This window comes from Dermacentor variabilis, chromosome 4 (genome assembly GCF_050947875.1).
Source record: "Dermacentor variabilis isolate Ectoservices chromosome 4, ASM5094787v1, whole genome shotgun sequence".
Taxonomy (NCBI): Eukaryota; Metazoa; Arthropoda; class Arachnida; order Ixodida; family Ixodidae; genus Dermacentor; species Dermacentor variabilis.
The window spans coordinates 185,877,050-185,903,096 of NC_134571.1; the positions used below are offsets into that span (position 1 = coordinate 185,877,050).

Here is a 26,047-nt window from a genome sequence, read left to right on the forward strand (position 1 = left end):
TCATCCATTTGATCTTGTATGCAGTCCTTCAAACTGCAAGAGACACACATGCAACAAAGAATAGTATAGATCTTCTACGTCCATATTAAAGCCTGCAGTGCGTTTCACCAGATTATACTCCTGCAGCAAGCGTACAACACTCGGAGAATTGGGAGCAAGAAATGGGTCCTTGATTCTCAGCCTGTCAAGATGTGTCTGCAATTCTGAAATAACACGAAGCCACAATTTATATTCTGACACAACAGTTCTGAAATGGACTTCCCAGCTTGTGTTCTTTTACAGTAAAGAAGGTGGGTAAAAAAAGACCCTTTTCTGCCTTAACAGCATTTGAGACCGTTGTCAAACTAAACTGATTGAACTTCACGACAGCTCAAGATTTTATGTTAGCTGGAGTGGCATAAATTTGATTAAGATTTCTTCGAATGGCCTATACACCCTTCTCTACAAAAGTGCCTTCCAACATGACAACAAAATGCCCTTTTTTGTCTCCAAGAAACCTCCAAGTTTCTGCCCCATACGTTAGCATAGGTAGAATGCAATGGGTGCATACTTGATTGTGCACAATGATATATACATATATATATATATATATATATATATATATATATATATATATATATATATATATATATATATATATACATATATATATATATATATATATATATATATATATATATCATTGTGCACAATCAAGTATGCACTCATTGCATGCTACCTATGTACCTACCCTGTTGCCTTGTGATACACATAACTTGCAACAGCGAAACACTGGGAAGTGCATCTTTGAAAACTCTCATGGAAACCCTTATGAACACCTAAAAGGCTCTTCTGTTCCTTCCCACAAGGACACCACGAAGGTCTTGCATACTATAGAACATCCCATCAAGCTGCAAAAGAGCTGATGCAAATGCCACAGCTCATCGGCAATGCCAGAAGTGTATGCATCTTCAATGATAATTGCAAGGACGACATTTGGAACACCAAAAAGCATGGCACCCCATTTGAATTGCTTGGCGACTTCAGAACAATGAAGGAAGGATGTCCGACTGAACTGCCAGTTCTGAATGCCTGCGAGGTGAAAAACGAGAAATGGCTAAGAGGGCCGCAGCCTGATGGGGCCGAAGCTCTGCCATAAATATTATTTTTAGCTGAGGAAGTCAGCTTTTCGTCTAAGATGTTGAAGCCACGATGGTATTACCTTTTGAGAAGGGGCAAGGTGGTGTTTGACACCTGTGTGAGCGTCGTTTATACCTCTTTGTTTGCTGTTTAAACATTTCTGGGCATTGTTCTATTAATTACTATGCAAAATTCCTCCCTCTTCTATTTTGATTTCACACAGTTTTGTTTGTTTTACTCGCCACAACAGGTCACAACTCTACTCTGCAGTGTGCATCTATGTACCTCGTGGGTGAAAGGACCAGTGAGCATACAACCGTCAACAACACAGTTCAGCGATTGTTGTAGTAGTCAGTGAAACAGACATGCTAGGCAACAATGCATGCTTGTGCACTTAAGTGTTTCCACAAAGTTCGTTGTGCATTCCTTTAAGGCTGTGCATGTACCAAAGGTCATTTATTGCATGTCACATTTATTGCATGTCATACTGTCATGTCATGTCATATTGCCAAATTCACACAACGGCATCCTTTCACACATTGGCGGGAATGGCAGACCGAGTAGCCAGAAATCCGGTAAGATTGTTGGCTGGGCCTGTGGGAAGATGGCGGACACAAAGGCAGCCAGCGAAGAGACACACACAGTAGGCGAAAGAAGCAGATTGAAACCATGCTGGTGCTTTCGCGCAAGGCAGTCTCAGTCTATATGTGACAATTCCCGGCCATTCACAAAAAACTCTCTGTACTGCAAACAACCTCCACCCACAGTGTCTCGACGAGCTGCTCCATCACTGCCACTCTTCCTCGAGGATAGCGGTCTCGGGTGGGTTGCCCAAGACTGCTTGTTCCACGGTGAACAGGAGGTACTTGAAGAGCCTGGTCACCAGCGTGGTCTTGTGCACCAGCATTGTCCCCTCATGGTCCAACAAAAACCGGTTGAGGAAGTGCACACTGTGCAGGGGCAACTCCTGGTAGCGAAGTGGCAGCACATGCTTCGACACATGCTTGCAGAGGGCGAGCAAGAAATTCCGGCCATCCTCGGCCGTGACCCTCCTTGAGGGCGGCGGCAGCTGGCCAAGTACCTCCGCACTGCTCGAGAACCGTGGAATAACGAGGCGTCACTTTCTGTGAGGCGGGCATCAATTCCAAGCAAGCCCCGTGTTTGTTAACAAAGGAACACGGTGGACAAAAAAAAAGAAAGTAAGAGTGCACGGCTGCACCACCGCCCTTTTTCCTTTGCAGGCCTTATTAAGTAATATTATATATATTATAATAATATTAAATAATAATATTATATATTAAAGCTTCTTTTATTACTCAAGTTAATAACTAGTTGAGTAATACTTGTTGGGGGGCTAGTTGGTGCATGTTTCCAGAAGAGGGTTGTAGCGCCTGTCCCGTCTCGCTTGCTTTGTGTTGTCTTTTTCGGCGCTACAACCCTTTTCTGGAAAATAACTAGTTATTAAAAAAAAATCAGGCTTTGTTCTAAACAGAAATGCTGCGAATAGGCATTCTCCTCTAGTGTCACAGCTAGTGTGGTCTGCGCCACAGACACATGAAAATATTCACAAAGCTTATTAATGAAATATTTCTGTAATGGCAGCAGATATTTCAGTTGCCATTGTGCGCTGTTACTACGAGTGCACGTTTGAATCGAGCGAATAGGGTGTTGTCTCTAATACGTAAAGGCAAAATTCCTCTATTCAGTCTGGAACAAGCTTCTTGGTGCATGGTGGAGAAGCTGTCTTCCACTAAAAACTTGAAGCAGGTTCAAATTTTCTGCTGGCTGTTTCAGACCCCTTGCTCCACAACAGATCACGAGGACCCCCACCATCACATGGGTTTGACTGGAAGTTTTAGAGTGTGCCAAGCTCTGCCTGCTGCGATTCGGAACTGCGCAATCCGAGCGTTCCCTCAAGGATTCAGGAAGAGAGTTGTTTCTTCGTTGATGTCTAATAGCCCACTCACACTTGCAATCGTGATCAATCCCACTAGGGATCGGTTTCTCAAGAGCGATTGGCTCCCTTCCGCAGCTTGCACGAAGAAGCCAACCAAGACTAAGAAATTCGACCCCCATTGGACTCTATCTTGATCAAGAGTGTCTGTATGACACCAATGTATGAAGTGACATAAAAATGAAAACGTGGATTAATTAACAGTGGGAAAATGAGTAAAACGTCAGCCTGAGGTCAGTGTTTTGACAGGGGGATTTGTCTTCACCATGATGATGGTGACTACCTTTGTCAAAATGTTGGCTTTGTGCTAAGGCTTCCCTCTTTCAGCCAGTGTTGTTCATCAATGTCTGCTACTCTCCCCATGGAAGATTTTACTGATTAGTATGTACCTTCATCAAACATTGCGAAGAAGACATACACAAGAGAACAGATCACACACAAGTGCCATTCTCTTATACATCTGTCCTTGTGTACATCTTGCATACATCCATTTTCTTATGGATTTCTTCCTCACGCTGCCTGAAAAATGTACAGCAAAATGCACCAGGCACTGCAATCAAGCTATTAAGTGAAGACAATGGCTACGACATGGTATAAGAATGGGCTAGTTAGTGATGCATATTCAAGCAACTACAGCGCGGAAACCGATGAAGGACGAATGATGTGGGATATACACAAGCACTAACTTCCAACTGGAGGTTTATGTTCAGTTTCACAAGATTTATAGGAAAAAAGTATATGAAAATTCATGAACAGATGAGTGCCACTCGTAGACACATGGGCAACAAAGGAAGAGCAATGGGAATCACAGCCTATAAAGGCAGAATAAACCATATTTGTATATATTTAACTGTGAAACTGAGAATAAACCTTTAGATGAAAGCCAGTCGTACCAGTGTCCATCCTCTGTTATTAATCCTTTGTTGGTTTCTGCACTGTAGTTGCTTGGCAATGGCTTTAGGTAGCAAAGGAAAGCAGAAGAGAAGACAAGGGACAGATGTGTGTTGTCTGTCCCTTGTTTTCTTTTGTCTGCTTTGCTGTGCTGCCATGTAGTGATGAAACTGCACCAACTTGCCCCCCCCCCCCCCAAAGAAAATAAAAACTTATTTCAAGTCACTGCCTGAGCACCTGAAGCCCATAATGACGCCGTCCATGTTCAGTTCCAGGCAGCACAATGAGCGGTCCTCTGGCTCGAGGAAGGAGAGGCCCCACGCTGCGACCATGGAGAGCTGCCACGGGGCCAGCTGTAGAGCGAGTAGGGCGACTCCAAAGCTGTTTCCCAGCTTATAGGCCAAGAGAGTTCGAGCATTCACTGACCCTGCTACGAACACCAGCGAGACCTTCTCGCTACTGTGCACCAGCCCTGCAGCATGAGGCTTCCGGGAGCCTGTACTTGCCACGCAGAAGAATGCCTCCTCGACCTTCCTCCCGTGGCCACCGAGCACGTTGCACGGCCGTGACAGAAGACGTGGCTTGCGCCCATGGCTGGAAACAAGAAACGTCTGCCTTGATTGCGTCCGTAGAGCTTCTACAATTGCCTCAACAAAATACCTTTGAGGAACTAAATGAAGAAATAAACAAATGGTAAACGAATGGGAACATGAAAAAAAAAGTGGGTACTAGATGTAGTTTAGTATGTCGTCATCACCAATGAAAGAGTGTTGCATTGCCAGCACCAGATGATGTGGCACCATCTGGTAGGTTGAAATAAAGACACTTTCTTGGCTCTCCGCGATGCCTTAGGCCTAAAAGTGAAAAAGAAAAACAGCAGATTTCAATAATGCTGAGAAAAAGTCGCTGATACTTTGTCCTTCTCATTAGATCAGACTAAGCGAAGGCTTATTTTACGACTTATTTCTTCCTGTCATGACAGTGAGCAAGTAGTAAGAGTGATTAGAGATCGAAGTGGATGGCCTAGGTGCTGCTATGCTGTTACACAAAGTAAGCAGCACAAAACACCATGCGGACTTCCAGGCAACGAGCAAAAATTTCTGGCTGGCCAAAAAACTGGCAAAGTGAAAAGCGATGACGACAGATCCCCCTTTGCGATGACCAAACTTCTCACCTGTCATTTGCTGCTTGAAAATCACGTGCACGTGGTTGGGCCTTTAGGTTCGGTAATGTGCAAGGCAAGCCGAACCACCTATCCCAGCATTCCCATGGTATCAGAACACCTTTAACACCTTTTAAGAAATGTGCTTTGTGGGGAGCATGCGCGTCCATTTCCTCCCACGTACTCATGTCGACACGATTGCGCGTTGTGGATGCCTCAAGAGCCAGTGGGTCCGAGCCGGAAAGGTGCACTACGCTCTCTCCCAGTTTCCCCTTTGCTCTCGCGATATGCGCTCCCCTTCTCCCAGACTCACAGAAAAGGGAAAGGTATCCCCCAAAATATATATTTTTAATTGTTCATTGTGCTAGGTGCATTCTAGTAGTTACTCATATTCTGTAATCCTACTTGTTCAGTTCTGTAATATTCTGTATATTCCTGTGCACAATAAGCTAAATTATTTTATACAGTACTATCATTCTTGTTCTTCCGGTATGACTTTGTATTATTTTTTTGTCTTATCAAAGTTATGTTGTAAGAGTCATTATTTCATGTATTTCGTTTTTCCTTTTTTATAATGTTTACTTTCTTACTCTGCTGCTTAATAATATTATCGTTTTATGTACTACCTGACAGGAGGTCCCCTTAGGGCCTTATGCTGTCGGACCTGCTTCTGCATCTTGATTTATGTATTAAACTTATAGCTCATTAAAACATGATTCTGATTCTGATTTGACTCATGAGGAAGACTTTCCCCTTGCCAAAGTAAAAAACATAAAGTGTCCCCGAAGGAGAATTTATTAGGATTAAGCAAAATTTTACGAATCATCTATGGGCATGACTGTCCGTGGTGTAGCGACTCGCCACCGCTTTTGTACCACATCTCATGAGAATGCCAAAATAGACTGCCGAGTTTAAATGCCTACTTAGCTAGCTAGGTATAATCTAACTAACACATTGGAGCAATGGGTGGCACAACCAGCTCAGACTCGGAGGTGCAGAAGGCTCCTCTGGGTCACGTTCGACTGGCGGGAGAAGCCAGTGGAGTTCTGGACTTGGGGCCCCACCCATCAAGCTCCTGACCCCTTGTTCCCCATTTCCCCAATTCAATAAAGTTATTCTCTCTCTGTCCCTCTCTCTCTCAGGCTTCCCAACCTTGAATCTGACCAATGGCGTCATGTGAACCTTACGGATACCTGCCACAACTTGTGAGTGACCTTGTTGCCCGACATTACGTGCAACGAGGCAAGCCTATTCATTACCTTTTTACAGAATGGGCCTTCCTTCTGCAAGCGTTGTGTATTGCTCGCGAGAGTAAATATTGCTTGAGAAGATGCTGCTGGTTGCCTTATCGTCCGAATCCAATGTGGCTGTGATTATCCACTCTACGGGTTGGGGACTATTATATGGAACGACTGTGTGTGCCTAGATATGGAGCTTGCCTTCAGCCCTATAGCCACACGCATAGCATAACCCCACAGCTTAAACAGTGTTACCACGTTTCCATCTTGGTAGAAAACTGTATAGTTAATTTGTGGAAAACATGCACTGTGCTCGTCAGTGTTTTCTATCTCGTCCCTATTCCTTTGCACCATTCTTCCTTGAGAAAACCTTACAGTGGTTTTGCTGATCAAGCCTGTACATACGGTGCAAACTGCTTTTCGCTCGCTGCAGTCATGTGTCGGGCCCCACCCAATGCGCGATAGTATCTGTTCTAGTTAAATGTTGGGTAGTGTCTGATGAGCGCATGCTCACGTTGACCAGTTATTTGGGTTAGTAGTGCCAGGTTTCAAGCTTCTTCAGGTAGTAAGTGAAGTTTGGAATGTCTCCAGATGAGCAGCACTTTTCTTCCTTCTTTCATGCTTGAAAAGATTTTAGCGTGATTTTTGGCGTGAAGCACCGACAGGATGGTGGCGTTTTCCGGACAAAATTCATGTAATTTCATTGATTCAGAAGATGATTTTAGTGCCCTGGATGAGTATATTTCCCCTTCAGACAGTCAGTAAACATCCTTGGAAGGAAGCAGTTTAGAAGAAAGTGACTGCGAGGACCCTACAAGTCTGCAGTGCAAATATTCCTCCACCCAGGAGAGTGATTTGAGCGCTACCACAAGTACAGCGTTGAAATACTATTGAAAGCCTCAGAAATAAGCACATTTTCTGAAATAAGTCACTTAACATGCATTCGTTTACCTAACTGGTTTTCCGTGTGGCGTATAAGAGCATGAAATGGCCCTTGACTGGAATACCCACAACTTGGGTAACTGCATGCAACCGCAAAAGGCTAAGGCGGGAGTTGGGTGTTGACCAAACATTATTTTTTAAATCTTTATTCTTCCGAGGCATCTTGCTGCAAACTTGCAGACATATGCTCATTGCTTATTTTGAATATGAGGTCTAGTTCAGTTTATCTCAGTTGGTCCTAACTATATGCACATTTCCTTTCCTTAATTTTCTGGAAAATAATGAGAAAAGTCACTTCAGATTTTGCTAAACCCTGCACAGTTGACACTCAAAAGCTGGCACTCAGAAGAGTGTATTGCTGAGTGTCAAGGTCAAAGTCTAGCAACTATTCTATGTTAGATACAGGGCAAGATAAGCTTGGTCTAATTAGATTTTCCTAATCATGCAGAAGCCATTGCTACCACTGATACATGGTGAAATTCTGTACACAGGAGGGGACAGTGCTGCTTTGATGATTCACTACTATGCATGGTGTCAGGCCGGTGGGTCCTACCTGTCAGGAAGTTCTGACAACAAGCCCCGCATTATCTCCTTGAGTTTGGCAGAAGTGAATCCCCACAGGGGCAGTCCATAATAGCAGCTCCATGTGTTGGTCCGCAGCAGCCGTAATGCCAGGGCATCGTTGCCACTTGGCTTCCTGGGGTACTCTTCAGCTGCCATCTGTGTCAGGCAATGGAAAAGAAAAAAAAAAATCAAATGTGTTAAGTTCAAAGTTAAACTTGTGCTTGCCTCACAGCGCAGAGGAGCTGTCAGGGGCAGTATGCTCAAACAATCGCTTTCAGGGGTACGACCACTTTCGCGAGATTTTGAGTGATTTGGCAAAAGAAGCGTTGAATCGTACAGCTAAGAGCATTCCTGATGCTGTGCAAACATACAAACTTTGGCGCAGGGCTAGAAATGGTGTGGGCAGTATATGGCGATGTTTATGATGCTAAGTCATGCAAAATCTCATGAAAATGATCATATCCCCGAAAGTGAACGCCTGAGAATAGTGCCCTCACACTCGGTGTATCATGTGGCCTCCCTCCAAAGCACTGACAGAGTCCAATGCTGCTTAGCTTCAGTGATCAAACCAAAACTGGCAGGTTCAGCATGCCTTGACCGATGGCCATGCAGCGGGATGAATGTGCCAGTGTACCATGCTTTAAACAGTACCTCGCATTGCCTGTTCGAAGTCATCAAAAGAACACTTAAACATACTTTGTAAAAGGTATGGAATGCTTTTGGTACGCATACCTACTCTTTCTGCAAAATAAAGTTCTTGAATGCGATTAGAAGAGTAGCAGTGGGCTCGCTGGTAATCCACTGCTGTTGCAAAGATGCACCATGGCGCAAAGCAGTAGACAACAAACACGAATGCTATACAGCTGAGGCTTATTGTGAGAGGCGCAAAATTTATGCTGGTAAATAAAAAAAGAGTATGCAGTAAAACCAGCTAAAAACTACAGGAATCAAAGCAAAAAAGAAAGAAAAGTGAAGATTCGAAATCATCCCAATTGCCATGCAGGTACCCTTCAAAAAACTATGTTCCTTTAAGATGGAAAAAAGTGTTGGCAGAACTAATCTCACGATGACTGTTGATGGCAATGCATTTAGCATTGAATCAAGATGGAAACACAACATACTGCCACCGTCGAAACTATTCATGTATGAGGTGTGCCCTGCAGTAGGACTCCTCGTTTGCACTTTCCTAAGAACACTCGGTGCCATCTAGCGGCGCCACCAGGGAGTCTGCGCATGATTTCTGAAATGCATGGCACACCGGGGCATCTGAACGCCAAGAAACGCTTCATGCGGCAACTGGGCTCCTCTCTCACGGTTCTTTCTGGTCATGCTGCGGCATCCAGTGGCGCTGCCGAGAAGTCTGCGTGTGACCTTCGAGACAAGCATGGTGTGCCGGTGCCTGTGAATGCCGAGAATTGTTCCCAGGCTTGCCGCACACTCAGTGGCACATTTTCAATGACCCAAGTTGGCGAGAGGTTCAGTGAGGAGTGACACATACACAGTGCCTTCATGGTACAGCTCGCTAAAGCTTGCACGTAAAAGGCGTTCATTGAAAAGTGGCACATAACCGGTGTATTTGTGGTGCAGCCTGCTAAAGGGTTGGGTTGTTGTCCTTGAGGAACCCTTGTGACATGGGTTCTATTTCGCCCAGCATTGGAGAAATTTAAATTACGTTTTTTTGTCATCGTAGAGCGGCAAATGCCTCCACCTCACAGGTCCTTTGCAGCACTGCCGAAGGTACGAGGCATACATAGCCAATATCTTTGTGCAGCGGAATGTAGTTCTAGGCATAACTGTCTAATTATTGGCGGGGTGAGAGAGTTTTGTTTAGTACATCAGTCGTTACAGCGACAGGTGACATGTCGGGGCCGTTGAATGCATGTTGTGCATCATTAATTCCACCACCTTTAATTAATTCATTCATTCACCAATAATTCACCAAGGACTGAAGTAAGGATGTCCTCTGTCTCCACTGTTGTTCATGCTTTATGTTACGGGCATAGAAAGATGACTGGAAAACGGTAAATAAGGGTTTGATTTATCTTACACCTATAGCAGGCAAAGGGTGCAACAGAAGTTCCCTGGACTGATGTATGCAGGCGACATAGTGCTAGTAGTGGACAATGCAAGAGATTTACAGAGACGTGCCAATATGCTTGGTAACACAGTGACACATGTAGGCCTTAAGCTTAGAGCAGAGATATCTGGAATTGTGATCTTTAATGAAGATCGACATGAGTATTTATATGGTAGCAATTCAACAGCAAGTCATGCCCATAGTCAAGCAATATAAATACCTGGGCATCTATATGTACGAAAGAATGACATACTCAAGCAACCATCAATATAACTGAAAATAAAGGGGAAGTGAAATGCAGCAGTAATGCGACAGAGCATTTTGGGCTACAATAAATATGAGGCAGTGTGTGGAATCTGGAAAGGAGTAATGGTGCCAGCACTAACATTCGCAAATGCCATTCTGTGCTTAAAATGGGATATCTTATCGGGGTTGGAAGTTATCCAAAGATGGGTAGGCCAGTTGGCTTTGGGAGCCCACGGTAAAACCGCAAATAAGGCAGTGTAGGATGACAAGGGTTGGGCCTCCTTTGAAGTTAGAGAAGCACAGAGCAAAATTAGTTTTGAAGAAAGGCTCAAGAACATGGATGAAAGTAAATGGGCAGCTAAAGCGCACAAGTATCTGTACTTGAATAGTGTGGACACAGAATGGAGGAAGAGCTCAAGAAAGTTGGCAACCAAGGCAAGAGTAATTGAAAGTGTAAATAGACAACCAGGAGTCATCAGAAAGTGAAAGAAACAGAGACAGCGAATTGGATGAAAAAGATGGAAAGACAAAAGACCATGGAAATTTACAAGAATGGGAAGGAAGAAGTTAGGAGCGAAAATCTGTATGCCAACACAAAGGGCTATCAGAGCCTGGTTATTTGAGGTCCGAGCTGGTTGCCTAAGGAGAAAAACATACTGGAGCAAATATTCGCAACAAGATGACGCATGTGTCTGCTGCAGCGAAAATCCAGAGACCACTCAGCACATCATAATGAATTGCAAAGGCATTCAACCAGTGAGACCTAGAGGTAACGTACACCTTCCAGAAGCACTTGGAGTTAATGTGGATGGAAGCATTGACCGGTCAGCAGTCGAGATAAGCAAGATACGTTTAGAGTATTGCTGGAAGAAAAGCAGGGAAGAGATTGATATGACGAGATCCCTTACAGGCATAGGTAGCAGTACAAGGTAGATTGAGAAGTTTTGAGGAAGAGAAAGAAAATTAAGGAAATGTATACAGAAATGATAGAATGAAAAGCTTGTACAGCATACTTAACTCAAGCAGGCTAGGTGACCATTTGACACTGACCCATTTCAAAGGGGATGCCAGTAAACCGATCATCATCATCATGATCATCATCATCATGACAGTTCTGCAATACATGGTTTCCAAAACATGGTGACCATGATGCGTTTCCAGCTCCTGCCAGTCACTTTCGCTGCTTGCAGTACACAAAAGCATGTCCTTTAAGATAGGTTTCTGTTACTCCAAGAGCCGTCAGTGAGGTTATGATTTGGACGCCACTTATTTTGTTTTGGAATTGGCAATTCCAGTTTTGACGTTTAAAAGAATCTGCCTAGTAGCCATTATATTTACTTTTGTGTAGGATTAATGCATGAAAGTAGGAGGAACTTCGTGATTGATTGCTGCCAAACTCGGTAGTGCTGCACATCTTGGAGGCCATAGTGTCCGTGCGGTGGTATCACTCACCATCAGATGGAACCACAGCACCATCAGTTACGAGAGCTCTTTTACTTTACTTGCATTGGAGGCACACAGTTTGCTGTGACATAAAATGAAATCCGGCCTATAGTCATCATATTTAGTTTTGTGTAAGAGTAAGTCAAAGAAGTTGTAGGGATTTCAAATAGCTCCAATATGGGGCAAGCAGCCCTTCAAGAGAAACAGTGGGCTGCAGTTTGCATGTACAGGAACCATACATGATTCACAGTGGTTTATGATAGTGCTCTCCAATGACCAAGCACGGTCATTGGACTAAGCCAAAAAATTGTTGCAGATGCTCTTTGAAGGGACACTAAAGGACAATATTAAGCTGAGCTAGACTGAAAGGTTAGGCTTCTGTAAAAATGAATTCAACATTTGAAAACTGACCTTTTGTAAGCTCCAACTGTTTGTGGCACCACCTACAGTGGACTATGGTACCTGTTCCATGCCTCCATAGTCAACCTTTTGTGGACTACGGACACCATCGCTTCTGATTCATAGAGAGTGGGCTGCTATGTCCCGCTACTGTGAGCAGCATTGTTCTCTGTTTGCAACCGCACATGGGAACCACCCTCGCCTGCTCTGGCCACCGAGGCTCAAGTGACCGTGTCTGGTATCCTGGACACAAGCAAATCATCTGCAGCCACCTAGTAGTCCTCTTCCTATACAGAGCTAAACAAAGAGTTTCTAAAAGACATAACAGTGACATGGAGAAAGGTCACGCGGAGATGACGTCAGCTCCTTGGCACAGGTGGTTCAAACTGAGGAGCAGCAACGGGTCTTTTGGTAACAATCTTCTACACAACAAAGTGATATATTGGCACACAGAAAACGATGGTAGACTTCTAGACTAACACTCAGTCGATCTAGCCCAACATAATGTTTTCTTTTAGTGTCCCTTTAAACTCACCTCCTAGGCAAGAGAAGTTACTTGTATTTCATGTGGTCCCCTCCAAATCACTGACCGAGCCCAATGTGACATGCCAAAAAGAGATACATTCAGTGCAACATGGCCGGGGGTCATTTTATGAAATGAATGTACTTAGTGTGCTGATGAGAAAGACTAGTGCTGTGTTCACAAGAGTGTTTTGGTGGAAGAGTTGGTGCACATCTATCAGTGTAATTATCAACACAAAAAGTATTGCCTTTTACTTGCCAAAAATTTTTTTTTGGCGAATTTGCCTGGTCATTGTGCTGCCTGCAAGTGTGAGGCACATTTCCCAGTGATTACAAAACTAGAAAAAAAAATCAGAATAAGGACTCGTGCGAACTAATGCAGGCTTATCAGATGAAAAGAGGAAATGCCTGCGTAAGTGACACTTCAATACTGCTGCATAGCTCCAAGATATTTTCCTGGATTAAGTTGCTGCATATTGATGTGCTCTTTCGCATTCTGTCAGCGCACTAGAAAGTGCTGCAGTGTATGTGTTCTCATGTGAAGCAGACACTAAACTGAGTAGTTTGTGCTCGTCCTGTCAACTTGTCCTTATGTGGTTGAATCTTTTCTTTCACACAGACGATTATGGTAATTACTAGCACCATCTATTACTCATTCAATTTCATCAAGGGCGAATTATACCAGCGCTACAAAGGCAGGTGTTGTGACTTCGGGGCGGAGGACGAAAAATGGACTCTTTCCGCATACGAAGAAACGAAAAACTATACAATATTTACAGATAGTGGATGATAGCGTACATGTAGCTGCAAGAGTGCATCAGACCGACTGGGCAGCTGGAAGTGACTCTCTCTCCTCGCAATGAATCACTTCTCCCTTTTGTCCCTTTGGCGACCCCTCGTCGGCAGGAACCAGTTTGGCAGGTGCCAACATCACTCGCGTCGAATTCTTGATTCGTCGCGGAGATGGCTGGGTGCTCCATGAAGTCCCGCTCGTCGAATTCTTGATTCGATGCGAAGTGGGAGCTCCCGTCACCTCGCTGATATGCACGTGGTACACGTAGTATGGCAGCTCCCGTCGCCTTGATGATAGCCATGTGGTATGGCACAACACAGGTCCAGGAAGCACAAAGAGAAAGCGGTGTGTTGCATACAAGCTGGTGCATGAGGAAAATTGAGGAAGAAAGGAAACACGTCACTAGTTTTCAAAACAAATAGATTTTCAAAACAAATAGATTCCGCTCATCTTCCTTAGTGATTTACTCAGAAAAAAAATAGCCCCACTATTTTTAACCAAGTTCCTTTCCTCCTCAATAATTACTCCTTCACCTGCTCAAGCTTCCGTACCTCGTCAAGATTGTGGAAAAAAGTGTGGCCCTTATATACGGTACGTTCACTCGGCTTGAACACAACGATGGTCTAGACATGGAAATTTTGAAACTATTAGGCAGAACATAGAAGGCAGATATGCTTGCACTATACAATGCTAGAGTCGGGATGAGGATGAATTTCTGGTGGTTACAGAGCCTTGCTGCTCCATCAAATTATGGAATTGCAAAAAAAAAGAAAGTTAATTACATAGGCATCCAGCGACAATCGTTTCCATACCATGCCAGCAACACTAGATTGAGCAACACACGTCGGCATTATACCCGAACTATCTGGACCTCCACCATCTCTTGCCCGGACCTTTCCACTTGCTGTGTGTTCAGATTTTTTGGTTGAAGCTAGCGACATCATTGGTCCGTTCGCTTCGCCTGCCCTTTTCTTCAAGTTCACTGTGTAGTTCCAAGTTTGCGCATTGCAAGGTCAGAAGTGCAGCTGCAGTGCAACATTAAGGCGTTTTGCTTCTGCGTTCACACCTCTTGTTGCTGGGGTTGTTGTCCAGTGTGTGTTGAGATTGTATTGCAGTTGCCCACTTTTCTTAAATTCATGGCTGCTGTGTTGTCTTTGCCAGCACTACGACAGCAAAAATGAGCAGCATAACAAGTTGCAATGCTAGCGCGTGAGACAGAAAATGTCGGATACTGTGTAGTCAACGAGACGTCTCAGCACTTATGCTGTGAGTAGAGATGGCGAGTGTGTACTTGTTTATATATACAGTCGATCCCAGATATATCGAACTCGAAGGGAATCACGGAATAGTTCGATATATCGATAATTCAAAATATAAGATATGCATGTCAAAAGCTTCTCTAACAACTGCACACATCTCAAGGCAGTTTCCCGATGTCGTGATTAACGGGAACTTACCGATTTGTGCCTCCAAGGCGCATAAAAAAACAAAAACACAGCGCGATGACCAGAGCACTTTATTTCGGAAGAAAAAAACCTGTGACCTTTGCTTGCTTTTTCTTGTGCACCATAAAGCTCATTGAGCTGTCCTCAAGCTTGTTGACAGTATCCAAATGAGAAAGGCCAGCTCCTTCCATTGTGCCACAACAGCGGTGAATGACGCTGAAAGCTGATGCAAGTTCAGCTGCAGTGCATGGTGGTTGGTCCTCTCTATCGGAACCTTCACCGCTGCTCGAGTCTGTGTCCTCGTCACCCATAATGTCAGTCACAATCTCTGCATAAGCGTGATCCGCTACAGCTTGCACGCCGTCGTCAGCGCTGACGAACATCGGCTTTGTTCTTGAGGATCGTACTCAGGGTGTTGCGAGGAATTCCGAACACCGCGGCAACCGACGACTTTTTCTCGCCAGCCTCCACCCGTCGAATGATGTCTGCCTTTGTTGAAAAATCCAAACTCTTGCGTTTTTTTCACAGCCATGGCTCCGGAACCCGTGCCAAAAGCGGATAGAAAAACGCACTGCACTACACGAGTCTCAAGCCTTCGCGTTGGCCTCGTGAATAAAAGGAACAAAGCAAATCAAAAGACGCACCACTCTACGTCTCCGCACTACCACAAGCCCAAGCTGCACTGACCTCGTTTGTTTCACTGCGCCAGTGGTGTCAGCCAACCAAAACACAGGAAACGGGTGCCTGTGGTCAGCGTGGTTTCTCCCTCCCACTTCCCTTTCACACCCAATCGCACTCCAAGTGCTCCTAGTCAAGTGCCTTTTACCCACACGCCCCTTTCTCAGAGTGCGGGGCGGCGCGCGTGAGATCGCGAGAACATCGCGAGATATGTTCGCGAGGAGCGCACTTGAGGGGGTGGGATGCGATGGGAGAAGCGCACTTACAGGGGTGGGTATGGTGGGAGAAGCGCACTTGCCGGGGCACAGCTCAGCACGGAGTTCGATACATCGATATGCCGGTGCATGGGAGTTCTACATACACGAACAATAGCGCTATATTTTTGCATGGGATTCCCAAGGAGATTTTTCAACTGTTCCATATAGGCAATAATTCGATATATCCCGGATCGATTGTGTGTATATATAAACACACACACACACACACACACACACACACACACACACACACACACACACACACACACACACACACACACACACACACACACACAATAACACAATGACACAGAGGACAGCATAAGGGAATGATATGATTGAATTAAGGAAATTATAAATAAATGTAAATGAAAGTGGATGACAATACAACTGGCCGCAGGTGGGATATGAACCCACGTATTCGCAATGTGCGTGCGATGGTCTTACGTACAAATTTAGCTACCGTGGCGATGTTTTCGCATCCACTTTCTTGGGTGTTTATGCAAGAAAAGCTGGCCCCTCGGTTTCCTTTCTTCTCATTCACACACACACACACGCATGCACAGACATGGAGAAGGAGAGGTGATAGTATTCAGAGACTTTAGGCGACAGTGGCCCCATTCTACTCTTGAGATGCTTTACCGCATAACACGACTGTATTGTGGTGACGCTGACTATAGCGAACCGGCCATTAGACCCTTGCCGAAACCACTTCGGCAAGGGTCTAAGTTCAATTAAGCGCCTTTCCCGCCTGTCTCGGGACACGTTCAGAGACCACATCCGTATATTGTTTTGGAACTTGTTGCTTGGATAGTTTGTTCATACTTCTTGCGGTGAAATAAAAAACGAAAAAAAGGGGCGAACAACCGAATAGTTATGAATCCACCGCAAGTACGAATATGGACTTCTCTCGTATACACGGGTGCCATCGTTGCCGATTCATGGCACAATTTCTGTCACTTGTTTCCATACAGCAGCACGGTCACGTTACCTGCGGTGTCGTCTGCTGCTATCGCGCTGGAGCAATTGGCTGGTAGCGGGCTGGCAGTAATATCTCAAAAGGAAAGAAAGGGAACAAAGGAAAGGGAAAGCAGATAAAGAAATGAAAAAGAAGAAGCCACCCCACCCCACAACATATCACATCACACACGTAGCACGAGCATTACATCTAGTCCCGTGGTTGACAATATTTTCTGTACAACTTTGCGAGCTTCCCTAGCGACGCAGAAAGTGCAGAAACTGCGCCTTTACCTGCTTTCTTTCAAACGAACGGCGCCGTTCAGAGGGGGAAAGGTAAAGTGTGCACTAGCCCCGCCTGAAGTAGTTCACGAAGTGCATTCGAACCGAACGGAACTTATGCATGTACGTATACATACATGCATCGATCGCGTACACCGGCAGTCGGTGCAGTTAACCGACTGCAGGAGTGCGATCTTATAACGGTTAAGAGCTCGGGCCTGGGCTACGATGCTGCCTATTCAAATACATGTAAAACGCAGAAACTCTTTTCTGAGATTACACACTGGGCCGATTTTAGTGGAATTTGATTCACCTGGAATATGAAGTTAAATTCTAGTGACTGTTGGAAGCGGAAGCATCCAAAGTGGACAAAAGATTGTTTACAAGGGTTTCGCAAAAGCCGTACTCACATATTAATGGCTTATTCGAGTGTCATGCATGATACAGTCAAATTTGCCCGCTAGATCTACTCTTACGCAACTTATAGAAATGTGATGTTTTTCATTGCTGAGTTACAGAGTTATCAACTTGATAGCTTCGTTTTCTGCAACATCTGCGATTTTCAACAATTTTTATGAAAGAATTGACGGCCTAAATAAAAAATTCGCTTCGAACAGTCACTGCATTCTAACTTTTTCTTTTGAATGCAACCAACCTCATCAAATTTGGTGCAGTGCGATTGCCGAAAAAAACTACTTTTCTTGCCCGCTGCACAAATTTATTTCGATTCTGTCAGCCATCAGAGTAACAAAGCATGAATAAAACAAAATCAACCTTCAACAAAACAAATATAATCAACGCAGCGGCTCAAACTGCTACATTGGGCGCCAAATCACGTCGCGGTCTCTTTTTGAAAAATCGCAGGCAAACGAAGACGCGATCGGTCGGACGCGCTCAATTTGAAAGGAACGCTGACCGTTTCCAGAAAACATGGGTCCACGTCGGAAAAGTTCTGATAATACAGAACAGTGACATAGTTTGAGGAACCGGTGCTGTGACATGTGACAGGTGTAAGTATACTTACAATTAGCAGCAGCTGTACTAAGCAGGCGCAACAATCAGCGCGATTTCAGCGCTATTTCAGACATCTTAACGTTCCAGTATGGCTCGAGCCCAGCAGCCCAGCGTCCCGCCATTTCACACCGGTAAAGCAAGCAAGGTCCTTATTTCGCTATAGCGAACTAGAAGTTCACTGTAATTTCGCTGTGGAAGTGTATTTGTTGCCAACTTGTAGTTTCGCTTAACGTTAATGCGTATGGTTGCGTAAAAAGATATATAGCCGCGAGATAGCGCTTAGTGGCTATGATGTTGGGCAGCTAAGCACGAGTTCACGGGATCGAAACCCGACCGGGGCGGCCGCATTTCGATGGCGTCGAAATGCGAAAACAACCGTGTAGGTGCCCGTTAAAGTTGAACCCCAGATGGTTTACATTTCTGGAGTCCCCCATTAAGGCGTGCCTCATAATCAGATCGTGGTTTTGGCACGTAAAACACCATATATATATATATATATATATATATATATATATATATATATATATATATATATATATATATATATATATATATATATATATATATATATATATATATATATTGACCATGAGATGGCAATAAAGCAAGATAGTCATTCTAAGACCAAAGATGCCAGGTGAACGGATGCATGTTCTTGAATTAATATATGTACGGTGAAGCAACGCAGGCACTATCCAGTCAGATGAAATGCATAAAACCACACACAACAGTGATTTTGAGCACATAGAATGGAACTAGACGGAAATATGTGCGCAGTTACTTTTTATGAAAGGCAGGAAGATAACGAAGGCATGCCATGCGAATGCTATGTTCTGAGGCAACAACAAAGAATGAACAGTGAACATAATCCTCACATATAATCGGTTGCAGTTCTCGACTTTGAGTACTCAACACAAATTCGGCTTATTCGATGGTGGTAGATACCAAATAGATACTACCGATACCATAGCGTCGGTAGAAGAAAGAAGAAAACGTGCCACGTGCCATAGTACTTCCAAGCGACGTACGCAAATATGCCGACGTCGAAAAAAAATTATCGCATGACGTAACCCACAGACAGTCACGCGAGTCTGGGAATTGCGTATTGATAGAAATTACGCAAGCGATCTCCTTTATCTCGGTTATCCGCAGCCGCTGTCTCGGCGGTCGTCGTCTTGTCACTAGCGCCGCCAAGCCACCGCCATGCCGTTTGTGCGTGAATGTGTGTTCTAATTCGCGGAGTGGCATATTTTTTTTCATTTTCTCTCGGCATCATGGCGACCCTGTGCAGCGCATCGCGATGGCTCGTAGTACGGCCGGCTTTTCGCGATCTTCAGGTAAGCGAAACTTATTTGCTTTCGTACCATTTTTTGTCGCTTTGCGCTGAATGACCGCGTGGATACGCGGCGTTGACGGCGAGTCCTACGCTTAAGTTAGTGCACGGCAGCGATGTAGAGCAGCTCTCTGCATCTCGCGCTGCAACCGCTGCAACTCCTAGGTAAATTCGCCGCATATGAACATTGGTGCGTTTGACGCAAATCGCCCGCAACGAGCTCGCGGAGCGCCCGGGTACCGCTGTAGTGATAGCGTAAACACTCATGACGATCGCGTTCATTTTTTTTTTCTCTGGATATTTGACGAGCGCAGCCCGCTTACCTGCGCCGAGGTTCTTCGCCGTATGCGCCCCGACGGGGTCACCTTTGCATATGCAATTTTCGAAGCGGCGCTTCGCGTGTCGTTCTCCATTCAGAGGTCACTTTCAGCTGCTCCAAAGGCGGTGTAAATTTTTAACGACGTGCTTATCCGCGGAGGACTTATTGCCACCCAGTTGCACAGTATCGCATCGAAGGTGCGTGTAAAGGCGGGTACCTCGGTCCGAAACAGCCGTCGCCACGCTGCGCGAATGACAGTGTGCTTGGCAGCGTGCACATTTAAGCGCGCGGACTGGAATGAATGACCGTTTCCTTCATCAGCGATGCGTTGGGCATCGCTGCCAATTTATCTGACGCCGGTTCCGGCTGGCATTCGCGGCGACGGCGTTCTCTTCCTCTCTCGACCCCTCGCAGCGATGTCCCGTATTGCCGCCGCTTGCAGCATTCGCACTTGCGCATCATCTAATATCTGCTTTCGTTCTATACCGTGCAGCTCAGCAGAGTGAACAGAACTGCAGCCGTTCGTAGGAAGTTCCACACGTCTCGTAAAAATGAGCAGAAGGTGAGTAATCTGCCTGTTTGTTTGGCACGTGACGCAGTTAGCAGTACGCGATCGTACACGAGCCAACGGGAGTAAACGCGAGCCGAAGCGAAAAAATACTGAGAAGCGGGCTGCTGGACCAAGCGTTCGAGCTTCAGATAACTACTACAAGCGACGTCTTCTTGCGCCCTAGTCTGGCAACACTTAGCACTTCATGTTCCAACGCGTCGCAGCTATTTTCGGTCTAGTCCGCAAACATCTGTTCGGTGCAGTTGCTACATTTAAAACTGCCCTGACACGCTGACTTTAATGGGATCCCCCACGCAGATAATTGCCTAATATGACATGTCGAATAAATATTGTCTAGTTGGGAACTGCATATGGTCAAGCCTTACCTTGAGCAAAGGTTTTAATGGCAAGGAAAAACTGAAAAGCAAGACTAGTAGTGACCTAATTTGGATTTGGCAGTAGCAATTTTCACTCCTCTGTTTTGGTATAACTAACTGCATATCAGTAAAGAATGATTAAACTCAAATTAGGAGTTAGAAAGAACTCAGCCTGGAAGGTTTGGGGAACACTTCTGCTTTGAACATGGCCTAAATATGTGGGGATGCTAATAAATTCATGATGTCATGCTGAAATTGACAGCAGTTTAGACTGTTTAGACTGGTCCAGTATTCTGATAAGAAAACTGGACCAGTCTAAACAAATTTGCTGTTGCTGCAGCAGCTCAGAGGATATGGGATTCTGTGACTCAGGTCATGGTTTCCATTCCTGTCCTTGGTTTGTCATTCAGAGGGGGTGGAGTACGGAAACACTGCCATGCCAATGTTTGGGTACTCATTGAAGAATCCCAGGGGATAAAAATTAGCCCGGAGAACCGCAACAGCGGCACCTCTCACTGCTTTCCTACTGCATTGGGATGTTAAACTCGATTGATCAGCTTATTAAAAAAGCTTTGCTTCCCTTCAGTGTTACTTTCAGGTATTTTTTGCACCATTGCTTTCTGCATCCATTTTGCCCGTGCCTTTCTGTTTAACGTTGCTTGCAACCCGTCAATTCAATCATAAAAAGAAAATCATTAGTTTATCTTCTCCACATCAGAAGCAAGTGTACACCACCGTGCTCAAAAAAGCAGTCCCTGTTGGTATCTCCACAGCTCTGCTCCGGCTGGCATGTGTTGTATGAAATCCAGGGCGCAGATGTGATATGCACAGTGAGATCACACTGAAACAGCTGGCAGGTTAACGGATGACAGCTCCAAAATACTTTAGCCTGAAGTGCATTGGGAGCACTGTGTAAGAATAGGGGATTGGGAAGCACTTTTTTTACATTAGCAGATAATCCATTCTCTTTGTATTGCATTTGTTGGTAGAGAGTCTGTGTTTAAATCACACAGACTTAGGTATTCTTTCCGCTGTGGAGCTCTATAATATATCCCTTTTAGACGCCGATTAATTCTGTTGATTGAAAAGTTATGTTGAATTCCAATGGCAGATGCAGGTCAAGTTTTTCTGCTCTGTATGGAGCAATCCTATTCCAATGGCAGAATGAGAGCACGAGTTGTGTGTTCCAGTGGCAGATTGGGACCAGCCACCGATTCCAGATCGCTCCGCGGAGCAAAAATATTTGCTTGGAATTCAATATTACTTTCACCACATTTCTTACTAAAGAATCATAAAAAGCATACAGCTGCAGAAAAAGATTAAGAATTTTCAATTTTTAGCGAGTTTTGTCAGGTCTACAGGATGTGGACTCCATGCGAAGACTCGTTACAGCAACAAAGCACCTATCCAGCCACTTAAAAATAACGCCTGGTACAAAACATTGTGAAAAACAGTGAAAGAGGTCAACCTGCTACATACAACTAAAACATTCTAGGCTGGTTATTCAAACTTTCAGCACTATTCCAGTCAGAAGCATTTCAAGATGTATGAAACATAGTTTAAATATTTTAACTTCCATCAGTGCTTTTGCTGTTGATGAAGTATCTTGGTGTACACAATTGTGTACACAGTGCCTGAAAGGGATATAGGGTCAGCCCACATCACTCATCAGTTTGGGCTTTGCAAGAAAAAAAAGGGGGGGGGGGGAGTCGGGAAGGGTGTAGAAAAGCTTAGAGTAGTGGGCCACAATAAAGTAAAACTCTTCCAATCTGGGGGTGGGGGGGTATTCTGTAAGAGTCCACCTAGTGGACTGTCCATTTCGGCCGCCGCTGATTGGCTAGGGCTGCTCCTCTCCTCTTTTCTCATACAGTTGCATCCAATCAGCAGCGGCAGAAGTGGACAGTCCACTAGGTGGACTCTTACAGAATACCCCCCCTGTTTTTATTCCAAATCCTCCATTAGTCCTTCCGGGTAGGTCAAAATGGCTCAGGCCCCATCCTAATGGGTTGCGGCCATGGCTACATGGGTGACGCTCGAGTCAGTTTATTTATTTATTTATTTACTTATTTATTTACTCTCATGGTGAAAAAAAGACATTACAGAGGGCAGTGGCCACAGGTAGAAGTATCAAACACAAAACAGTCATTACTGTTTATACAGTATTAGCTGTTACAATAATACAATAAAAAACAGTATTAATGCAATACACAATATTAGGTAAAACAAATGAGGACTTCAACCGTTGCAGTTATTGCACTCATAAACAACTCAGTTTTTAATGTGAGCCACTTGGGAGGGAAGACAATTCCACTCTTTTGATTTAAGTTCCATGTACAAGTTCAAGAAGGTTTAAGTTCTGCACGACTGCATGCCAACTTCATGAATGTGGTCCGTTCGGTTGGAAATGTACCGGGGAGGAATAATGAGTCAGTGACGCAAGTGTGGATTGTAATATAATTTATGAAAAAAGGCCTAAGTGTTGTATTCTGTGACTGGTTGCGGGAGACTGTAGATTTAGGCTGAAATTCATAGATCTTATACTGGCAGTATGGCTGTATTCCGAGAGAATAAAATGAATGGAATTGATCTGAACCATTTCTATCGCATGCAATAAATTTTCCTGAAACGCATCCCACATTGACACTGTATATTCAAGCTTTGATCTAATTAAGGATTTATATAAGAGAAGCTTTAAAAGAAGACAAATTGTGACAAAAATAGCTCAGCATATGGTTCGCGCTATTTACAGTGTAGGTTATGTGTACATCCCAAGTTAGGTTAGCTGTAATGTGTACGCCAGGATACTTGTGTGAGCATCTTCTATACATATTTCAATGGTATGTTATTTAGAAAGTAAACAGGCAGTGTGTTAGTCCATCTGGACATACGCATAAATATAAACTTATTAATGTTTAATTCCATTAGCGATGTCTTGCATCACAAATAAACAGTGTGGAGGTCAGATTGAATAATTGTTATGTCATTGTCGCACATTATTTCCATTAAAATTATGCAGTCATCTGCAAATAGGTAGTTACTTGATGAAACAGAAGGCAGGTTGTTTATATAAATTGGGAGGAGGAGAGGAACAAGCACTGAACCCTGTGGTAGACTGGCATGTACAACACTGGGGCATGAATTTGTGTTATTAGCTGAGACATGCTGGAAGCCATCAAGGAGAAAATTTTCAAGTCAAAAGTTTATGACCACTGTTGAATAGACAAAGTTAGTATAGCAGCAGTTTGTGGCAAACTTTATTGAACGCCTTGGAGGAGTTGGGAAAAATGCAACCAGCTAAATAATCACTCTCCAGAATGACATTTACATCATACACGAAGGTTACTATTTGTGTTCATATGAGTACGTTTTACAAAAGCCGTGCTGTAATGATGGAAAAAAGCGAGTTAGATTCAACAAAGGTTATAAGAATTTTGCATGGTATGCTAGTAAGCGAGATGACCCGCCGTGGTTGCTCAGTGGCTATGGTGTTGGGCTGCTGAGCACGAGGTCGCGGGATCGAATCCCGGCCACGGCGGCCGCATTTCGATGGGGGCGAAATGCGAAAACACCCGTGTGCTTAGATTTAGGTGCACGTTAAAGAACCCCAGGTGGTCAAAATTTCCGGAGTCCTCCACTACGGCGTGCCTCATAATCACAAAGTGGTTTTGGCACGTAAAACCCCAAATATTATTAGTAAGCGAGATGGGCTGGTAGTAAAGGCGGGAATTCTGATTTATAGAGTGGAATTACCTTCTCAATTTTTCCTTCGGATGGAAGATAACTGTTGTCAAGGGACTGCTGGAAGATCATTGACAATATGATAGATAAATAGGACGTTGTGCTTTTCAAGAACTTAGAAGCCAGGTGCGGAAAACGATTTCAATGGCCCAATAAGTTTTGCTTACCATTGAAATTAATCACTACTGGAAACACAGCTGTGTAATTGTAAGAGTGCACTTGGGGGTACTGTAGGATTTGTGTTTTTAAAAAAATTATTTGAAAGTATCGCAGAAGGCTAATGGTGGATTCGGAATAATAACAGATTGGAATAGTTTCATGTTATCCCAGCTGTGGCCATGAGACAGTGAAAACATAGGCGTTACTTCTAGGGCAGCCATACTCATCACTTGGGAATTATTTAATTACCTTGATTGCTTTATTTACGAATGTTTGTGTGTGGCCACTTGAAAAGCTGACATGTGATCTGTCAAAATTTTTCAGTTGACTGAATGGCTTAATTCTGGCACATTTTGGATCTGTGAAAGGGATGCTCAGTGTAGGATCATCGAACCTTCGTTCATTTTAAGTGCTAACGCAGTAGACTGCCTCTAGAAAAACTCCGTTGGAGCAAATTTTCTCTCCTGAAGAGACAGATATTTCTCATGTTCCTTCATCTTTTATTGAAAAGAATGCCGTGCTGGTACCACAAATATTAAAAAAAATAATTTCATGCTCCTGTGCATAATCAAGGTCAACTGAGCATTGAACAGATCACCGAAGGCAACTCCCGCGAAACGTCCTGCCTCAAATGGGTGAACATGGTGGCAAGAATAACATTATCCCTCAGAGTTAAGTTGGGGAGCATACCATGCATGCATGAAAATAACACATTGTTGAGATATATTTTGAAAAAGCATTTTTTTCAATTGCCACTTAGAAATTGCACATAAGCTTTGTGAGCCTTTGGTGACAATGTGCACTTGATCTTGTTCTCTACATTTTTTTGTGTGTGTATGATAAATATTGAGCTCTTCGTGTTATGTTACAAAACTCTTAGTTCCATCTCTGGCACACATTAAAGAAAAATTTGCTAAAACTGGCAGCGTATATCCTGTTATATTTACGGCATCATGTCATGCTGACCACTTGTGTTGCTCGTTGATGTGTATACCTGCTGCAAGAGGTGAATTCGGCATGCTATTTGCATAGGCACTTGTGTGGTCTGTTGCACTGGAGAAGTCCTTTCGTAGCTATGGGAGCTGTGCATCCTGCCAGGCTGACTGTGATTGGCAACTGGTTGCAGCTTGCCGGTAGCTACGAGGTGGTGGACCACACCTTCGATGCCGTCGTGGTGGGAGCCGGTGGAGCGGGCCTCCGGGCAGCGTCGGGCCTTGTGGAGGCTGGCTTCAAGACTGCCTGCATCACCAAGCTGTTTCCCACTCGCTCCCACACAGTCGCAGCACAGGTGGGCATACCTCTGCTGCACTCAGCGTTTCATTCACTGCCTCCCTAGACCCCACTTGGCTGCCAGCCCAAATGTTTATATAATAGAACACTTGAATATATATCGAATTGCAATAGCTAGTTGACTACTTAGTTTGTACATGACTCCTTTGCAAAGCGAATCATATTCAGTATTTCCAGGCTTATAAGGGTGGCTGCCAATATGTAAGCTTGCTGTGACTTTATCCTCTACATTTGTTGGGCTCACTTATCACAATTTCATTTTGTTATTATCAAGTCTAGTCTGATAAGGAATTTTGTC

At 44.3% G+C, this 26,047-nt stretch overlaps 2 protein-coding genes across 4 annotated transcripts in view; one reads left to right on the plus strand and one right to left on the minus strand.

Annotated features, from left to right (window-relative positions):
* Window positions 1-761: 761 nt before the first annotated feature.
* On the minus strand, window positions 762-18,988 carry LOC142580003 (uncharacterized). 3 transcript variants are annotated; one of them, XM_075690721.1, is made up of 4 exons: window positions 17,380-17,467; window positions 7,860-8,026; window positions 4,202-4,558; window positions 762-2,207 (listed from the first exon to the last, which is right to left on the minus strand). In XM_075690721.1, exons 2-4 carry the CDS (start codon window positions 8,024-8,026, stop codon window positions 1,907-1,909), a joined length of 825 nt encoding a protein of 274 aa, XP_075546836.1. In that variant the 5' UTR covers window positions 17,380-17,467; the 3' UTR covers window positions 762-1,906. The 3 variants fall into 3 exon arrangements, with proteins under 3 accessions (XP_075546836.1, XP_075546834.1, XP_075546835.1); XM_075690719.1 differs by lacking the exon at window positions 17,380-17,467 and adding an exon at window positions 18,859-18,988 and having other exon boundaries at window positions 763-2,207; XM_075690720.1 differs by lacking the exon at window positions 17,380-17,467 and adding an exon at window positions 17,994-18,181 and having other exon boundaries at window positions 763-2,207.
* Window positions 18,989-19,210: 222 nt separating this feature from the next.
* SdhA (succinate dehydrogenase, subunit A (flavoprotein)) overlaps window positions 19,211-26,047 on the plus strand; it is a 56,638-nt gene continuing 49,801 nt past the window's right edge. The window contains exons 1-3 of the mRNA XM_075690717.1: window positions 19,211-19,320; window positions 20,129-20,197; window positions 25,586-25,747. Coding sequence (XP_075546832.1) covers window positions 19,258-19,320; window positions 20,129-20,197; window positions 25,586-25,747 — 294 coding nt within the window. The 5' untranslated portion in view covers window positions 19,211-19,257. The remainder of the gene's footprint in view (window positions 19,321-20,128; window positions 20,198-25,585; window positions 25,748-26,047) is intronic.